Below are 19927 nucleotides of genomic sequence, written 5' to 3' on the forward strand. Positions count from 1 at the left end.
TCCTCATCAACACCAACTAGGAAATACCGCCGGCTTCTCTGGGCTGAGCTCATCTAAGATGGACTGATGCAAAGTGGAAAAGTGTTCTGTGGTCTGACGAGTCGACATTTCAAATCGTTTTTGGCCATTGTGGTCATGGATACGAAGTTCAAAAGCCAGCATCTATACATGGTGTTGATGCTTTATGATCCTCTCCATTTTAAGTGCTTTGTCGCCATCTTGTGAAATCTATAGGGTTAACTGTGTTCTCTGTATTGCTCAAAGTCATCGTGTTTAGAGCGGGCTTCAACTTCTTAAATTGAAACATTATTCCTGTCAATGGTCAGCAGAGCCCATCTCCACTTTTTAAAATCAAAACCGTGTATTTAATGGAGTGCGGTACACCGTTAAATGCCTCTTTTTCCGCTAAGAATATGACATGAAGTTGCTCATTTGTCTAGAAATTAATTGAAGTAATCTCAGATGACACAAAAAAAGTATTTGAGATGAGCAAGAAATCCAATTTACCCAAACATTATCCGGTAAATAGCAAAGAATTAAAACGTGCAATTTTCATTGGGTTTCACCTGCCGGAAATTGGCAGGGAAGTAAACAACAAATTATTGATATTTTTAAAAAGTTGAAGTTTGAAATGAAAAAAAAAAAAACAAGCCCAAAATCCAAATCCTGAGAAAGTTTCACTACATTTGCATTAACACAGTTCACATTAAAAAAAAAAAAAAAGAAAGAAAAACACATGAGGTGGTCACAAATGGCCAGCGAAGAGCCCTCCCGGTTTTAGTGGACGTCATATGAGCGGCAGCATTGTTTGTGTTACCGAAATGACGACGCCTGCTTGCTCAAAGTGTGTCTTTCCAATGTGTGTGTTTGTGGGTGGTGGCAGCTGTCATTACAGGAGGATCTTGTTAAAAATCACACTGTCAACCCCCCCCAACTGTGCGACCGACCCCCGTGCTTTCCCCCTTGTTTCCTTGGCCACACACAGGCACAAAAACATCCCACACATTCTCCGAATTAAATTCTAACGCAGCAGAACGTCTTCATCTGCTGTCACTTTTCATTTTCAGGCGCGCTTTATCTTATTTTCTGGCATTCATCTGTATCCAAGGCCCCTAAATTTTGCTGCATGGGACTGATTTTGTGATATTGCAATTTTAGAAGGCAAAAGGGAGATAAAACAGTACGGGGCTCGCAGCAACAACACAAAACACGATGACATCTTGATGTGAATACATTCTTTTACTTATAAAGCGACTAGAGAGACAGGGACAGGAGTCATTTGCAGGCTTGAAGTCTTGCAAACGGGCTTGAGGGGGGTGAGAGAAAAGAATTAAGGGGAAGCAGAAAGCGAGGGGGTGGAAAGCCGTTTTGAGCATTTCTTGTATGTAGTCCGTGTCCTTGATATCCAGCTGATGGCCCGTGTACTACTATGCTCTTTCGCCTTACTAGTCGGACAACTTTAGCACATGAGTGCTTTCCATAAAGTGGTTCGAGCATTTATTCAATGTCCCTGATAAAGAAGCTACTATAACGTATGAAACATGCCTACCGGTTGGGCCTAGTCGTGGTACTGGTGTAGCACTGTAGTTTACTAGTAAGGCTTAAATGTTGACCAAATGTGGCATCAGCAGTGGAAACAAATAAACGTCAAGAGTACTGGTAAGATGGTAGTTCTACACGGTGGTAAATTTCTTACGAGTGAGGACAAACAGCATTCTAGTGATTGGACCCTTACCTTGGATATCATTGTTGAATAAAATGCTAAAAAGGCTTTCGAGTCTTTCAAAGTGAATTCAGAGGTTTGTTTCAAACATGTGTGAAGATAACTGCTGAAAATGTGCAAAGCCTGGCAACTACAGTATTTGGCACTCAATGGTGGAGATTTTACACAATTTTGCAGCCTCATTTGATTTACTCTGTCATTTTTATTGTATTTTTTCAGATTTGCCAGGGTTGCGAACAACAGCTCTCTGCGAACTGCCAATGTGTTGTCATTTTCAAGGGTCATACTTGTAACTCCTGTGTTGAATTGTCTCAAGTGAGTATAAAATGAGCGTTCTAGTACATGGACCTTATCGTGGATATCAAGGATATCGAATAAAATAGCTTTCCATACGAGGAGGGGGAGGGGGTTGTTAAGATAACAGCTTTGGCCAGGAGTGGAGAAAAAATGGAATGGTCGAGAAAAAAAGCAGGTCAGTCGTGATACATTTTGAAGATGCAGCTTTTGATGACGCCCATGTATCTGTCCCACACAACTTGATGTCTGCGTGAGAGAGAGAGAGAGACACACACAGGAATCAATCTACCGGTAATTGCAAATCTCAAGAAAAAGTCAGATTCTAGTAAGGAGAACGAGGCTATTTTTGTCTACTCAGCAACGCAACGGTATTTATGAATCTCTCTTTGTTGAGTGCCGAGAGCTGCGGGCCTGAGCCGGATTCCATTTCGGTATGTTTACATGAAAAACAAGGTTCAGCGCAGCCTCGAAAGTTGAATGAGGTCATAGGATTCAGAATTCAACCAAAGTCTTTGGGGAAAAATACAGTTGTGCCCTTTGGAGAGGAATTTGTTCCGTGACCAATTGAAATGAAATGCCATTCATTTGTTCAAGCCCCCCCACACTTCACCCAGCAAACACCACAACTTTACTCACTACGTGTTTTTATGTAGACTATGTAAGACTGTGTCCCCCCCCCCCCTGCCAAAAATAGGATTGTGTGAGCAAGTCCTTTCTTCAAAGTGATGTTATACAATAGTCTATCATTTCTTGCCATCGAGAGTGAGACTGGGAATGAAGGACTACTTTAAAATGTGTCTTTGAATAAGTTCAAGTGTGTTGTATTAATTTTAAGTGTTTAAAGCATGTGGGTAAAACAATTGAAAACATTGGTATACTTAAAAATATTGATCAGAAAGGTCTCCATGTCACAATTTTAACTATGTGGAGTGGTTTATATCATATAACTTGCAATAGACGGGGATACATGGAACTATGTCCATAATTTCTTGCAATTTTACCAAAATGTGAGCAACTTGGAGGTGGCCCAGTGTTCCAGAATGGCCAACCTTTACGCTTCCGCTGTAACCAGTTTAGGGAATGAGAGATGAGACAGGTTGACGCACAACTTGATGCCTGAGCGCCAAATGGCCGAGCCCAAGTGTTTATCTGACTTTGTTGTGTTGACCAAATTAGCCCCGTTTTAACGGTGAGTCGCGTGGGCAGAGATCAAGGCAAGCCTGGTGGGCCCACTGCCACCGTTGGGACAGCTAATATCGAAGGATTTTCAAGTGATCCTGTTTTAAGAATTTGAATGACATACAAGCAAGTCCCAATTTGAAGTTGGGCATCTTCATCATGTTTTGCCAGCGGTGATGTACTGTATGGTTTCACTAAAAAAAATAAAATAAAATAAGCATGAACTGTGCGCGATACAGTGAACTGGATAGATGGCGGTAAATAGCAATAAGCAAGCCCACTTTGCCAATAATTTGGGGAACTGTGCAAGCAAGTAAGAACAACAGTTGAGCCCGCACATACCTTCAACCGCGTGCATTTCGCCTGCTATTTGTGGAGGTCCACTGTACTTAACTAATTTAATAACAAATGGGTCATACCAGAATTGCAGGACATTTTGGCTTCAAAATTCTTGAGAAAAAAAAAACATTCCGTTTTCTGATTTTCTGCTACAAGCTAATCAATAATAGGTCATAAACTATTAGAGGTTTGATTAACTCAGATCAATGGTACAATTTGTATTACATAAATTATTTGGTGTTTACAATACCTGCCGCTGTAATCACTGTAAGAGGGTTTACTGCTCACAGGGTTGCAAATGGGCAAATGTTAGTTTCCTCACAGGAGAAGAAGCTGGCTTTTTAGGTAGCTGTTACTGCTGACCAAAAGTCATATTCTGACAGGAACAGGGTTAACTTGAGGTAGCGTGAGAAAATTGTATTTTAGGGGGTACTCCGGACTTATTCTGTATTTTCAAAAAAAGTTTCAAGCATTCTTTTCTCTTGGGTTTTTGTTAGATTTGGTCTCGGGATAAGCAAATGCACTCAGAAACTGCATGTTTTAGTATTTTGGATGTGGATTATTTAAATTGGGCGACCCGGTGGTCCAGTGGTTAGCGCGTCAACCTCACAGTGCAGAGGTACTCCCGGTGTGGAGTTTGCATGTTCTCCCGGGCCTGCACGGGTTTTCTCCGGGGAATCCAGTTTCCTCCCATATTCCAAAAAAATGCATGGCAGGCTTTTTGAACACTCAAAATTGTCCCTACGTGTGAATGTGGATGGTTGTTTGTCTGTGTGTGCCCTGCGACTGGCTGGCAACCGACTACTGCCCGAAGACGGCTGGGGTAGCCTGCAGCATGCCCGCGACTCTTGTGAGGATAAGCGGATGATAGAGAAATTTATGAACAAAATTGTATCATGTTTAAAGTTTCGGTTAATTTGGGCATGTCAGGACATACTCAGCGCAGAGGCGTCGGCCGTTTGGGCGGAGGCCTTTTCTTGAGTAATCACGTCAAAGCAAGGGGGGCGAACAGATGGAAGAAGACTAGATTCAATCACAGAGTGGGAATGAACAAATTGGGAACAAAGAGTTGTTGAATACCAAAAGACAGTTTGGGAACAGCTGTCACGCCCAGGTGATCATTTGTCATCAGCAAAGTCTGTGACTTGTGTATTCGGGTAGATCATTACCGAGAGGCCGGGCCGGGGGGCGCGGTATGCAAATCTCTGGGGCAGTGTCTTTCTTGTATTTTGCAATAAAAGTTTGAACCGGCGGAGAGGGAGCCGAGTGTGTATCATCGGAGCAACTAACCGTCGTTCGCTCTAAGAGATCCGCTCCCGCCGATATTGAAGACAATTTTCCTGTGTGCCGAATCATTTCTTTAACTTTGTCCGAGAAAATCTCTGACAGCGGATCAGAAAAACGTATCCCATTATACTCACTTAAAGGTGTCGAGTATGTGCGCCGAATTGCTGTAGTGAGTCAGGTAGAGCCTCGTGTCCGCCGCCGTCCATCGGTCCGAGCGACACGGCTCAATAAACTGAGGGAAGAAGGGAGGTGGTGTTACATCAGACGGATTCCGTCCCGCTTTTGTCTGCTCTAGGAAAAAACGACACACCTTCTCCACGAGGTCGATGAAGAAATCACGGACGTCTTTGGTGTTTGTTAACTTGGCTGCGATGTTCACAAGGCCCCTGGAAAGATTCTGCCATGAGGAAAAATTATTCATTTGCACAGCGGAAACACCATGAGTTCCCCGAAGCGAACTATCCAGAATCGGAGTAAAATCATGGAGAGAAGTCAAATCAAGTCGTTCAACAATCCAACAACAAAAAAAACCTAATCATGGTTGACAACTGTACGGTGGGAAAATGGACTCCCACTGTTTATTTGTCCATCCTTGTTGATGTTTGACATATAGAACAGCAACATTTTTCACCCAAACCATTTCATTTCATCTAACAAAAGTGTCTTAGCATGATGCCATGTAATACAGCATTCGCAAGCTAACGCCATGGCCACAAGACAGCAACAACGCTTTGCATGAAGCTCCTCAACTCACTTCAACATAGTTCCTTGGCACAGAGATGCCACAAGCTGGGGCCAAAGAAACACTTCATATTTCAACATATAATGGAGGATATTAAAAAATAAATGTGTTAATAGGAGAGCATATTCACAAGTGGCGAACCATGAACACATGCGGGAATACTGCACACTGGAATGCCTGGAGGAAACCTTTGTATTACCACACTCGTAATTTTTCACCTTGAAATTGGCCTCCATCTCAGGAAAGGCTTTCGTTTTCCCCCTGAGGGCTGTGCAGACAAGACTGGAGACAAAGGAAAGAACATGAGGCCTCTGCAGTTGAACTTTTGTATTCACTGTTCGGCATCAAACGTGTTTGTTTGTATTGTGTGGGTGTGTGCGTTTGTGTATGTGCATTCGTGCGCATGTGTTACACCTTTTGTGTTGATCCAGCAGATCCTTGTCGGAGATTAAAATCTTCAGTTCTTTCAGCTCTTGCAGGAATTCTTTGTCGAGATCCACATCCATGTCTTCCACCATGTTATCTAGAATGAGAGAATTGGTATCATTTATAATTTATGAACTCATAAACTATTGAGAAAATATCCATTTCCCAATCCGCTTCTCCTCACAAGGGTCGCGGGCGTGCTGGAGCCTATTCCAGCTGTCTTCAGGCACCCTGAACTGGTTGATTTCAGTCATAATGGCCCTCCAAGGGAAATGGTAACTAAAAGGTGGCCTGTGACAAAAACGGGTTTGACACCCCTGATTTCGGGTGTTCCATTGACCTGCCATGCATGATTTTGGAATGTGGGAGGAAGTCGGAGTACCCGGAGAAAACCCACGCGTTTCCTTTGTAAATGGCTTTATCTTGAAAACACTCTTATTGATGTACAAAATTCATCTCCACTAACATTGCTTTTTACATTTTGACCGAGGGGAAATTGCTTCTGGGAGATCCTGGCGACCTCTGGTGGCCAACAGGTAGAGGTACTCTTCTGAACGTGGCAAAAGGCTTTTGACGTCAGCAAAAAGGTTGACATTTGCGTTGCCGTTTGTTTGTTCAAGGGCAGGCTAACTTGTACCAAAGATTCGGAGGTCATTTTGCAGTAGGTCAAAGCAAAAAACTCATCTTGTTTATCCAAAAATAAATAAATGAATAAAAATTGGGTCACTTCTCTCACAGGCTGTATAAGAGTGTGGTCACATGGGAAACATTTAGCATTTTAGTTTGGGTACACATTTCAGACTTTTTGTTTGTCCTGGATGTGCGTTTAAAGTAAGGCAGTTAAGAATAGTCCCTGATTCTTAAATGAATCCAGGGGCGCCTTTCATCTCAAGCAAACAGAGTCAGTCTCTCACCAACAGCTCCAACTGTCCAGTGGTCAATAAGCTGCCCGGCACAGTAAGCAAAATCCTGGAACGTGAGATACTGCAGCTTTCTCTTCCCCGTCTCAAAGCGATTGTTGGCAAAGAACACAATGGCCGCGTAATCCCTGAAACGGGCCAAGAAATCGGTTAGTCCGCCGTTGTTTTCCTTGGCGCCAGTATCTTGGATAACGGGAGTTAGTTAAAAACATAACAGTGCTGTGAAACCAGGCACAAAAAAAAGAACATTGGCAACGGTTCAGTTCATAAACTCAAGGCGGTACAACAGCTTGTACCTTCCAAGCTTGTCAGAGAGAAGGAAATGTTGACGTATGTTCTCCACTAGAGGGCCCTTTAGCTCTTCCACCACTTTAAAAACACGCTTGAAGTTGTCAAACTGCAATCAAAGACAAACTTTGTGTATTTAAATAGAACAAAATTGGACAACATTTACTCAGAAACCTGGGAATTGTTTTTAGACATTTTAAAGGCCATGGAATTGTCTCATTGTTCAAACGAGTGACAGCAAACACCCTATCATTCCATTTCACCTGTCGTCTGCAGCTTTTCAGAGTCACGCCCGTCTTGGCGCTGATGTCATCCAAGTCTTTCTTGGTTCCTTTTGAAAGTTTTTTGCCCAGGACTTCACGCACAAATGCATCATCAAAATCATAGTACCTTATGGCAGGAAACAAAAAGGAGAGAGTAAAGTTAGACTGAACCACATCAAGGAAACAAGAATTTATGAAGTGATGCTAATTAAATAGGAAAATGCATGTCATCTTCAAAACAAAAAATTCATGAATGATGCTCAATAAATACACACAGTGGAAATTAAACGCCCCAAACTTTCGTAATTCTACCAAATTTTTGTGTAATGATGCAGTTACAGTCCTATGGCGTTTGTACATAAATTGGAACACAGCCAAGTCTATCACTAACCTATGCTAGTGCTAGTGCAGTAGTGAAGTCACAATGACTGCAAGTATTTGTGTGAAAAACACTCCAAGGCCAAAAATATAAAACAAGCACGTGACCACGTCACATGCGCAGGTATTCTAACTCACAAAAGTAACGTGTTAAGGCAGGAAAAGCACATCACCTCTCAATAAGCATGGCTTGGCGATGAGGTGGGATCTGGAAGAGCAGCTGATTGGCCAGTTTGGATGGACTGTGCAGCAGACGCTCGCACATCTGGAAAGTTCTGTACTGGTCCATGGTGTCACTCAACAGCACGTCCGCGTTTGCCTCGCACTCGTCCAGTGCTCCGCCCTCCATTCGAACTTTCACTGCATCGTTAACTGTTCCGGACAATAAATATGTTTCATTCAAACTTGTTTAACCAACAGATTCACATTTAAAATTGACTTGTTAAAGTATGGATATAATTAGTTGTGTGGCTGGAATATGTCCAGTTAGATGTGAATTTATAAATGTAAGTCTCTTGTTAGTAAAGCTCAAAAATATATTGAATAAATAAATAAAAACCTCCTGAAATATGAATGGTGTGGCATTCATTACCTGTATATCCATCTAACCAGAGCTGATAAACCTCCTCGTCCATGATAGTGGTGTTACCCACGAACACATCCAGCTCCACAGCCATCTGCTTCAAGACCATATGTCAAGAAATAACAATGTTAGTCATAAAAAAAGCTGGGCTTTGTAAAATGAAAGTGCAGCAATCTGCAATAGACTTCATAGATAGATAGATAGATAGATAGATAGATAGATAGATAGATAGATAGATAGATAGATAGATAGATAGATAGATAGATAGATTAAAAAAAGCGCGAGTGAAGGTGAAAGTTATTATTTCCCTTTGACTCTGAAGGAAACACCAGATTGAAAGACACAGATGCTTTCGATTTATCAAAGAACACAAAAGAATTTACAAAATGTTTAGCAATCCAATAACACATTACCTTGTTTTAGTTTCCTCCCAAACGACGTCAGGCAATTAAATACAAAGACATCTTTTGGTGAATTCGCTTCACAAGGCCGACTAGTATGGGCTAGCTTCGAGTTTCTAAATCGCGAAACATACAGTGAACACACACTCACTCAGACCAAAACAAAATAGCTAAATGATAAAAAATGGAAGTGTACTGTGAGTTAACAAGCTATAGTCTTTCTAAAGGTTACACATGGGGCGATTGTATGAGACTAATGTGATGTACAGAACTGTCAACAACAGCCGTCACATTCACAAACAGATATGCCTACTTCCGGGTTCCGTCACCGGAAGTGATTTTAACACTGCACGTCGAAGAGATAGAAAACATAACCCGTCTCGTTTGGTCATGACGTAATGCACCGTACCGCGTTACAAATATAGCGTTTGTGTTCAAATCGCTCACTATTTCCTTACATAATACACAAAGTGCTTTACATAATCGCGCTTTTTCTTTTTTTTTATTATATCGAATTTTAGCAATTATGTTACACATGTACTAACATTGTTTTTAAAACTGTCAATAATTTTAATGTTACAATTCTTCCAACTGAAATGACTGTTTTAGTCCCCCACAAAAAGTTTTTTATAGTGCAAGTACATGCTTGATGCATTGTGTTTCGTGCTTTGCGGATTACTTTTTGGTTTGTTTGTGCTGTGACAGAGTTTGATCAATCCAACGGACTACTTATAAATAAAATTTACTTCAAACATGAACTTTTTTTTTGTCTGGGTTGTTAAAAGGGTTGATTTTCAGAAGATGAGCAATGAAGGGCAGCTGCTGAACTTTTATACATTGAACCCGCTTGCCGTAGAAAAACGTCTGCTTGGAACCGGAATGGATGACTGACAGTGGCAGATTTGCCTATTAATTATTTCCCACTTTCTAAAAATAAATCAGACCACATCTGCTCTTACTTGATTTTACTGCGTGAAATACACAATCTGCTCCCCCGCTGGCGATTAATCCAAATAAATCCCCATAAATCCCTGGTTATACCCTCCCCTTTTCGGTCCTTCGGCATGTGTCCTATTCACGGGGATATGAGGCTGCGAGGGGGTTGTGGGGAGACGAATCCCCGGTTGTCAAATCCCTCGCTGCACATTTATTTTTTGTGAGTTGTAAACTCACATGACACTCTGATGCCGTCACCATTGGGTTAACACCCTGCATTGTCCTGCTCTCCGTGCAACAAAGGAGGTGGGACACAGGGCGGAAGGATGTGTGAGTGAATGCCTCAGCACAAAGGTATCGGATGGGTGGGTCAGGGGGGTTGGGGATTCTGTAGTGTAGACAGTCATACACAAACAAGCAGCCTTTCATTATAACGTGCAGGTTGCTTGCTGCTTGTGTCATCCAGCAGGGAACATCCCAGAGGAAGAAGTGTTTCCCTGGTATTTCCTATGATTTCATTGTTATTTTCATTGCATGGTCAGGAGTCAAAACCTGACACCAACAGAGAGAAGTCAATGGATGATTCTTTTTTGTTCAACATGAAAAGCAACATTTTAATCATTTTGCATGATTATTCATGATGTATTAAAAATAAGAGATCCACTGGGAAACGAGTGGCAGGGGAAGAACACAAGTTATGATTATCCCCTCAAGGAAGGCGTGTAAAGAAAATTTCCAACATTTTTGTTTTGAAATAACGTCTAGATTTAAATGGATTTATTTGATTATTCATGATGTTTTCCGAAGCGAGAGCTCCACTGGGAGTGACAGGGGTAGATCACAAATATTTATGATGATCTCCTTCGAAGCGTAGGAATTGATAGTTACGTGTCTATTATAGAACATTTCCGGTAGAATTTCAAAAGAAAAAGGAGTAAGTATTATACGGAATCACAAATCAGTGATCAGCTAACTACAAGGGAAGAATGGCGTTCAAATAGTAGAATGTACGTTTTTAGCATTATTCTTACAGTACTGTATTTGTTTTTAAGTGGTACACATTTATTCCATATTTGTGATATCCCACTTACAGCCTATGTACTAGTACTTGTCCTCACTATTAAGACAATTGCCTAAACTAGTAGAATGAGTGTCTTTTTTTTTTTTTTCAAAAAAAAGGTAGTCATTCATTTCATATCAATTTTAGTATGATCTTAATCCTAACTAGTAGGACAGCTTTGGTATACTAGCAGGGATCTGCAAATATACTCGTGAAGCAAAACTGGACTACTGTAGTTGACCTTTGCGCTTTACTAGTACTACAAGATAAACACTACATGTTAACGAATATAATTTTATCATGTCAGTAGTAGTACTTTTGTAGTAGCAGGCAGTTTTGAACCAGTGCACAGTTCAGTTGATTAGAGTTTTCCCTCAGTTGAAATATTAATTTGTTCTACGAGTATGCCAATGTTGTCCTGCTAGTGAGGGCATCGAGTGTACCAGTCCATGGACCTTAAGCTGACATCAAGGATATCGAATACATTCTCAAACAACTTCCTAAAAATGCTGTGTGAGTATTTATCCTTTGTAAAGAGGCTACTGGTACAGGGCACATGGTACTAGATGGGTCTAATAATGTTACTAGTGTGCAGCAGAGTAGTTTACTAGTGAGGTTATGTTGCATACCATTTGGCCACCAAAATGATTAACAAGGTGGTTTTATAATATTTTATTGATAATGTCACAAATAGTATGAGTATTACACAGGTGTCAACCAGTTTCCCAACCAGTAACGTGGATGTCTTATAGTATGCAAAACTAAGCATTACTCGGAAGGAGAAGAGTGTACTGTAGTAATACACAGACCAACAAAAATATAGACTACATAAGCATAGTCCATACTGATAAGATCTCTTAGCCCAAAAGAATCACTAGCAGTGGGGAAAAACTTTACTCGTAAGACAGTCGTTGTTCCTATGAGCACTTGTTTTGAAATATCAGCCTATCTGTTTCCGGTGACTCAGTGCGGCTTGACAGTATGTAGCCCCTAGCGGAGAATCCCAACCGTGAAAGTGTCTTGTGGAAGCGGACATTGTTGTGTTTAATGTCCAGCCCGACAATAGCCATAAATGGCGTTTCGCGGAGAAAATTTGGGCTCTTTTGTAAGCCTTCTACTTTTTTATAGCTCCCACGCCTGAAAATGAAGCGTTCGTGAGAAGAAGCCCCTGCTTTGTCACCGAAGTGGAGAAACCGGAGAGAGAGTCCATTGAGCTCGGAGTCCAATCCGGATGGCGAGTGGCGATCACCGCGCTGCAAACACAACATCCAACATCTGTGTTGTGCATCGTTCCCCGATGGATTAAAAAAGGCGGCGGTGGATGGAGCGAGCCATTTTTCCAAGCTGCTGCCTTGAAAACAGAATCATCCTCCTCATCTGCGAATTGAAATACGCACAGTGGCCGTTCCCTCGCTCGCGGAGGCCTGTTTTGCAGCTGCTTTGGTGCTTCTGATGATTTTGAACGACAGGTACACAATTGGGCACAAAATCTTGTCAAATGAAGGAGCCCTGCTGATGTGATGTTTGCATCCAGAAGTCACACTGGATGACGGTGGTCCGCTTGTGAACCAATTGAATCCTCTCAGCACTTTCAACATTTTCTCAGGTATAATTCAGTCAACACCCGTTTTGCATTTTTTGAGGGGGCGGGTGGGGGTGGGGGGGTGTTAACCTCCGTTATTTGCTGAAAAATCATCCACTTATTACCTTTTCCTTTTCAGCACATAACGGAGGATATTTCCTCCCAAAAAAAACTCATCTGAAAAACTCACAAAAACAGTGAATAGGTCAGTTGTTCAGTGAATAATGGAACAAAAGCAATGAACAGATGACTCACAGGTTTTGTAATAAAATTTAACCTTGGCCTGAGTGCAAAAAAAACTGCAGAAAGACTTGTAGTTTAAAAAAAATTGAAGGGTGGATGTGTTTCAGTGCCTGAAAAACGCATATATTGTCCTGTGAGAACGCAACAGGGACGAGATGAGCTTTTCAACAAAAACCAGAGGATTGGCACTGACTACATAAAAAATCAGTGACTCTGTCTATAATCTTGTGGCATTTTAAACTACGTTGAAGAAAGCAAGACAAAGCAGCTTTATTTATATCGCACATTTCACACACAAGACAATTCAATGTGCTTCACACAAACAAAACCACCTATATATTTTTTTATAAACAGAACTGCTGAAGACGTTCAAAGGCAAATCAAAGAGAACAAAAGTAGCTTATTATTAAGTTACTAAGAGAATGTACATTGACAAAACTAAAATGCATTTTTACAAGTTAAAAAAAAGTAAGCTTTCTGAAATTACGAAACAAATGTACAATAACATTGATTTTTAACATGCTTAAAAGGCCTTAATCAAAGACATTTGGGCATTAGAGTTCATTTATACAAATGTATTGCTGTGGCACCATTTGATGGATTATGTCTACCAAGGAAATATGTTGAAGTGAGTTGAGGAGCTTTAGCAGAAACTTCAACTGAACTAGAAGATATCTATAAAAAGAAACATCCATTCATCCATCCGTCCATTTTCTGAACTGCTTCATCCTCACAAGGGTCGCGGGGCGTGCTGGAGCCTATCGCAGCCATCTACTGGCAGTAGGCGGGGGACACCCTGAGCTGGTTGCCAGCCAACCATCCGCGCTCACACTCACACACTGGACCGCCGGCCGCCCAACAAGAAACATGTTACAGATATTTAAAATGTAATGACCATTAGTCGGAAAGATGATGTTGATCTCTCCCGTGTTAATCCGGGATAGTTAAACTAAACTGTTAAATGCTTAACCTGCTCGCCACTGCAGTTGTTTACATACTATGTAACATGGGTTCATGATTGTGGTCATACTAGATGCATGATACTTATAAATAAATCAATCCAAACGTAATGTCTGCAAATAAAACGGACTTGACTTTTGTCTCTTGGGTGTCAAAGGGTTGAATTTGACAAGATGAGCAACGAAGGGGAGCTACTGACACGGGAGCTGTCGAAGATGTCGGATGAGGACCTGCTGGCTTGCTCCAAGGAGGAGCTGCTGAGTCGCCTGCGCAAGGAGGAGTCGGAAAAGATGTCGGCGCTCATCCAACGGGGTCGTCTCATCAAGGAGGTGAACAAGCAGCTCCAGGGCCACCTGCTGGAGATCCGCGAGCTCAAAGTCATCAACCAGCGTCTGCAGGAGGAGAACGTGGAGCTGCGGGACCTGTGCTGCTTCCTGGACGACGACCGGCTCAAGGTGAAGAAGCTGGCGCGCGAGTGGCAGCACTTTGGCCACCACGCCGCAAAGGTCATGCGCGAGGACCTGGGTGGCTACTTGAAGAAGCTGGCCGAGCTGGAGCGCACCCAGGATGGCCTGGTCAAGGAGAATCTAGACCTGAAGGAGCTGTGCCTGGTCCTAGAGGAGGAGTGCGTCAGTCGGAGCGACTCCAGCCCAGGCGGTTCCACCGAGCTGGCCCTGCCGTGCATGGTGGCCCGGGACCTGGGGGACGGCAGCTCGAGTACAGGAAGCGTGGGAAGTCCGGACCAGCTCCACTTGGTGTGCTCGCCGGATGACTGACACGTCAATAAGGGCTTTGAATATGGACGCCGAGGGCTAGTAGACACAAGGGCTGTGGTCGGAATGGTTTCCTAATCGCCAAGATTTGCATGTAATGCACATAGACACTTCCTCTGAAATTTGCCAGAAATCCTTTTGTAGTCACGAGGGAGTTGAGAATAAGTGGAATTATTCATCATGCCTGATTCCATGATCACAAAATTGGGATTTTGATCGAGTGGACCTCGATGGCTCTCAAAAAGTCTTAATAGAAATCATTTTTAAGTGATAAGAGGGATTCGGGAATGCCGAATGATTCCTAACACAGCAACTGGTCCCTAAACACGAAAAAAGAAATTTTATATAGTGAACGACATGGTGCACAAAACAGTCGAGTCGAAAGGACTATCAGCTAGTTCACAAAGACTTGAGTCAAAATCCCAAGACAGTGATCCGGGTGTCGGGACATTGTGAATGATTCTGAAATGATTCATTTGTCTCAACTTATCACAACACAAAAGAAAGAAAGATTCGAGTCAAAATCTTTTTATAGTGATTTGGGAGTGAAGAATCATTTCCTATTTCCTACTCCCTAATCACAAAATTGGATTTTTTTTCCCCCCATAATAGACCACGCACTTCACAATAGAGTTGAGTCAAAATCCCTGAATAGCTATGAGAGAGAAGAGAATAAATCACTTAGCGACTCCCTAATCTCTGAATAGTCCTCCCTTCAGGATTTTGTGAGTTTAAAATGCCTGATTTGGTGGCAGCATTTTTTACAATTGCGATAAGTGTTGCCATTTGCGAACTGATTTTTCTTGTGGTGAATTATTTACATTAATCGTAACTGTTACAAGGCCAATCTGTTTTGCGCAATCTAGAGCTGAAATTCTTTAGGGGGAGATTCTAATGTTCGAGTGGTACATGCATGTATCTTCTGAATGAAAACAAGGTTTTTCGACGTAATTTTTCCGTTCGCATGACGGACTGCTCTGATTGGTGGGAATGGCGGAAAGCTCTGATGACGAACTTGCACGGGGAATGTTTGAATTTGGATGAATTCTTGCAATTGCCACATGGCAAATTAAATTCCTGGACTGACTGATGATATACAGTGGACCCCCGCATATTTGCTGTTTGGCATTTGCAAATTCACCGACTCGTGGATTTTTTTATTTTTCATTTTTTGCTAATTCTGGTCAAGCACAATCCCAATCACCCTCCAAATAGTGGAGGTTCACTGTAGGGATTTTTAAAGAGTTAACTGTATCATATATTTTTCAGTCAAACGAAAAATTGTTTTGAAAGGCTACTCAGCCGTGCCATTATTGACGTCATTGTTGTCACACATTTACAACGTACCAGATCAATTTCAGCTGGCAAATGCGGTGACACACCCGCTAAAGGTGGGAATCCGTGATATAGAGAGACCATATAAGGGAAAACAATATTGTTTTACTTTATGTGCCTTAACAACTCATTAAAACACACTTACACTTTACTTTCTTCATAACATCACTTTGAGGAAACGAAAAGGCCTAGATGAAGTTGACTACTGTAAAGCTGACGCCTAACAAAAAAGAACACCAACATTTTAATTTTCAGTCAAAGCACGTAAATACCAAAGTTTGTTAGCTTAATGCTAACATATAAAAGGAAACACCATAGGCGGGCTAAAATATTTTTCTTATGTAGAAAGTACTGATTGGAGATTAATTGCAATGGTTTTTTTTCCATTGGGAAAAGAATCAATTGTCCCACGTGAATAGCAGGGGTCGACTGTCCTTCAAAATGGCGACGGGACTATTTGGTGGCGAGGGAGTGATTCCAAGCGCAGCCAAGTTGTTCCATTCAACTCCGTGAGCCTTTTGAATGCTGCAAGACTCGCTGTGTGCCACATCGCTGACCTTTTCAGGACTTTTCACAGACCTTTCTAGATACTGTAGATTTTGATCCGTTTTACAGGTTTTCTAATGACTCTTCTGCCCAAATCCTTTTTCAGTGATTTGTTGTTAAAAAAAAAAGAAGAGTAATGGGACCAAAAAGTGGGTCACATTGATGTATCTCATGCACTGAACGAGGGTTGCAAAGAGGTGGGAAATTTACGGTAAATTCCTAGAAGCTATGATGGGGAATTTTCCACAGAAATTTATGGGAATGAATTAAAATCCCCCACTCCACCTCCACAAAAAAATGCTTGTTTCTATTTTTTTCCATTCTTTCGTAGAAATCGCATTGTTTTCACCCAAAATACTGTTTTCTACCCGAAATTCACCAAAATCAAAACTGAAAAATAGTTTTGATGGCAAAATAATTGATTTACAACGAAGAAATTCACCGCATGGTACGAGTTGAACTTTCGTGGCTTTTTTTACATGGGCATTCGTCATTCACTCCGTGGACTGTGTCATCTTTTCTCACAATCACAACACACACTTTCTGCCACCTACTCCGACACATACCTTGTTTATACCCAGATATATCCGCACTCTGTTGGCGTGTGAGCTTGAACCTGTCCGACTTTCAGCATGTCGATATTTCTCTCCCTCATAACAGATGTTTTTCACCTCCTGATCGTATCTTCTACGCAAAAGCTGTGCTGATCTCAAATATAAAGTAATGAAACACCAGCAACTACTGGCATCTGTCATTACCCTGATGCAGAAGCTTAATTTTCCACACGCAAACAAATATATTTGTAAATGGTGGGATGACGAATATTAATGTCCATGGGAGTGAATGAATTGAGAGCCAACCTTCAATTTTTTTTTTTTGCTTTATTCCCATAATTTTCTCATTGGAAAGTTTCTGAGAATTTTGCAACCCTACACTGAACTAACCCTACACTGGTAGAAAAAAAGACCCTTTTTTTCTATTGCACTGGACAGCGCAGTCTTTGGTCGAAAGATCAATTTCAATTCGGTTTTGAGCCATATTTAGTCAGTGGAATCCTTATAGCACTGAAGTGGCGTTGAAAGTCGTGAAAATTTGCCATGGGCGTCCAACAACGTGTCCTATTATGTACTCTCCGCCTCAGGACCAGGACGCGAGTGCCATATGACGCCCGTGGCAATGGTGCGTTTTTCAAGCAGTCCAAGGGGACGGCCCTTCAGGTTTTATAGAAGCCACGCGGCAACGACAGCGAGCGAGCTAGAGGTCCTCGGACTCACGTGAACACTTTTCAAACCAACTGGAAAGGCTTTGTATCAAACTGGAAGAAGAAGAACTGGTCGGAACACGTTGGATTAATCACTCTACTGCATTTTGACTTAGTTGGTGTTGATGTTCATTTAAGACACAGCACAGACTTTAAATTGCATCTTCCCTGTATGCTTTGTATTTATTTACAAAACCCTGTAACATTAAGGAGTGTTTACACTACTCGCAAAACGTTCGGGATTTCAGAAGGGAAATTTCAAGAGTAGCATAAAATGCATTGACTGAGGTGAACAAGGTTTTTCTGTTCAAGTCAAATTTACATTTGGAAAATGAAATCCTCGTACTGAATTTTTTGGCAATTTTGAAATTAGGATTAGGAATATGAGAGGGAGGGTCCTTGTGTTATATTCATAATAAAACTTTTTTTTAATTGTTAAAATAGTGTTGAACTAAATTCAGAGTGGGAAAAAAATTGCTCAACTCAATGTTAAAATAAATTCTGATTCAAAAACATTTTCGTTAAATCCGTTCAGACTAATCAAAATAAATTTTTTTGTCAATATTAAAAAATTATCTTTAAATTCAGGGAATTTAAAGATATTTTGTCAGTGTTGAAATAAATACTCTAAAAAGCCAAAAATATTTTGTCACTGTAGAGTTAAATTCAAAATAAAAATGATAATTTCAACGTTTGAATAAATTCTGATTAAATAAATCAGTTCACATAAATTCTGAATGTTTTTGTCAGAGTTCAAATTAATTCATTAAAAAATACTTTCATCAATATTAAAATAAATCCAGACTGACAAAAGAAATAAACCCCTTATTTTTTATGTAAAAATAAATTCAGCTTAATAAAAATTGCTCATGCTAAAGTAAATTCAGACGAAATAAAGCTCTTTAGCTACATTTTTTTTCCCGCAGGGCTTTCTGTGTCTCTTCCAGTCTCTAGCTTTGTTAAGTTTACACTGCAACAAGGAGACTGGAAGCGTCACATAAAAGCATTCTGTTCACCCAAATGCTGAATATCCCCAACCTTTTGTGAATGCACACTGTATATCTTTGAGTCCTCTTTTTCCCTTGATTTCTTATCGCGTGGCATTGCAAACCCTTTTAGTTGAATGATCCCATCGGGCGATGCACAGGATTTGGATCTGTTTTAGGGGTGGGCTGTGTGCTCATAGTACGTTGAAGAGCTTTAAATACAGTGCTATGACACTTTTCGGCTGTGCCGTCCTTTCTTTGTGTGAAACGCATTGAGTACACGACACACACCATTGATTTGTGCACTAGTGCTGTGTTGACCTCTTGCCCCAGGCAATAAGGACCATGGATCACAAATCACAACATTAGCAGCACCAAAAACAAATTTGCAATGATTTGGTATTAAAAAAAAAAGAAAGAAAGAAACAACCACATTCCAAATTACCAGCCTTAAAAAGTGCCTAAAGGCAATACTTGGGTAAAAGCATGAGTAACCAAAAGTAACTTTGGCACAATAAAGTGTCATTTAATCTTAACGCTTAAGATTTGATGGATTTTATTTTCTCATATTCATTGATTGGAAGTAAAAGTATTTGATAGAAATTGAGCAGTTACAACTGTTTTGTGGTTCCCTTACTATAAAATAGTTCTCCACCTTTTTACACCAAGCATCACTTCAATAAAAATCCTTCTCGAAATAATAATAATCATCATCATAATGACCAATGTTACAATACAGGAGGTTGCAGGCCTGGGTGTTCATCAAAAATAAGGGAGAAGTTTTATTTGTAAGTTCTTTAAAAAATTATTATGCTTATATTTAAAAGTACTACAATTTGAGAATAATATCTACAAACAACACCAAACGGTTTAACCTTGTGGGTTGGAAACTTGTATCCTGCAATATTCGTCAGCTTTAGGCATCCCATCAACATACAATGTAGTGGCAAAGGTGGTTTAGATCAATTTATTGGAGTAAATCCATGCATTCTATTTAGGAAATATAGTGGAGAAAAAAATTAAAGATGTTTACGGGAAGTCTGCTACGCTTGCAGAGGGCCCCATTTGCGACATTCTCAAATCCCGACATGTCATTGCAGTGTCGACAGATGTTTACAGTTGTTTCGTTGCTATGAACCTCAATCAGTAGTATGTTGGGGACCCTTATTTGCCACCAGCCAGCAACCAGCGAGTAAGGGGCTCTTCCATGGAGGACTCCCAGCATGGCATTGGTGTCATAACCGCATTGTCCTTTTGTCAGTAATACAGGCCCGCACAGGCTTGACAGAATGGAGCACACACACTGATATTTCCTCCCCAGCTCTCCATCTGTCATTTGTTCCTCATCTCTGTCGCTAACCCATTTTGAGCGTAGCAACCCGTTGCCCTCAGAGACACGCATGAACTGTATTAGCAAGT

At 41.1% G+C, this 19927-nt stretch overlaps 2 protein-coding genes across 6 annotated transcripts; one reads left to right on the top strand and one right to left on the bottom strand.

The window, feature by feature from the left end:
* Positions 1–1224: 1224 nt before the first annotated feature.
* On the bottom strand, positions 1225–9144 carry fibpa (fibroblast growth factor (acidic) intracellular binding protein a). 4 transcript variants are annotated; one of them, XM_086101272.1, is made up of 11 exons: positions 8839–9144; positions 8435–8519; positions 8016–8214; positions 7465–7591; positions 7210–7310; positions 6908–7041; positions 5982–6090; positions 5786–5849; positions 5136–5222; positions 4960–5057; positions 1225–2266 (listed from the first exon to the last, which is right to left on the bottom strand). In XM_086101272.1, the coding sequence occupies exons 2-11, from the start codon at positions 8517–8519 to the stop codon at positions 2197–2199; spliced, it is 1074 nt and encodes a 357-aa protein (XP_085957398.1). In that variant the 5' UTR covers positions 8839–9144; the 3' UTR covers positions 1225–2196. The 4 variants fall into 4 exon arrangements, 3 of the variants coding, with proteins under 3 accessions (XP_085957398.1, XP_085957399.1, XP_085957397.1); XM_086101273.1 differs by having other exon boundaries at positions 8435–8522; XR_015098744.1 differs by having other exon boundaries at positions 2221–2266; positions 5136–5211.
* A 2676-nt stretch (positions 9145–11820) lies between these two features.
* ccdc85b (coiled-coil domain containing 85B) lies at positions 11821–18747 on the top strand. 2 transcript variants are annotated; one of them, XM_086101276.1, is made up of 3 exons: positions 11821–12291; positions 12357–12428; positions 13765–18747. In XM_086101276.1, the coding sequence occupies exon 3, from the start codon at positions 13781–13783 to the stop codon at positions 14381–14383; it is 603 nt and encodes a 200-aa protein (XP_085957402.1). In that variant the 5' UTR covers positions 11821–12291; positions 12357–12428; positions 13765–13780; the 3' UTR covers positions 14384–18747. The 2 variants fall into 2 exon arrangements, with proteins under 2 accessions (XP_085957402.1, XP_085957400.1); XM_086101274.1 differs by having other exon boundaries at positions 11821–12428.
* Positions 18748–19927: the final 1180 nt, after the last annotated feature.

Source organism: Hippocampus guttulatus, chromosome 2 (genome assembly GCF_054856545.1).
Source record: "Hippocampus guttulatus isolate MCC_2025c chromosome 2, RoL_Hgut_1.0, whole genome shotgun sequence".
NCBI classification, from domain to species: Eukaryota; Metazoa; Chordata; class Actinopteri; order Syngnathiformes; family Syngnathidae; genus Hippocampus; species Hippocampus guttulatus.

What these genes read in the sequence shown, in the direction of transcription:
- fibpa (XM_086101271.1), bottom strand. Translation starts at nt 8,534, where the DNA reads ATGGTCTTGAAGCAGATGGCTGTGGAGCTGGATGTGTTCGTGGGTAAC. An exon ending in CAAGCCATGCTTATTGAGAG is followed by an intron (nt 7,592 to 8,015) that starts GTGATGTGCTTT and finishes TCCTGCCATAAG; the next exon opens with GTACTATGATTTTGATGATG. An exon ending in CACATACTCGACACCTTTAA is followed by an intron (nt 2,267 to 4,959) that starts GTGAGTATAATG and finishes TCTCTCACGCAG; the next exon opens with ACATCAAGTTGTGTGGGACA.
- ccdc85b (XM_086101274.1), top strand. Translation starts at nt 13,781, where the DNA reads ATGAGCAACGAAGGGGAGCTACTGACACGGGAGCTGTCGAAGATGTCG.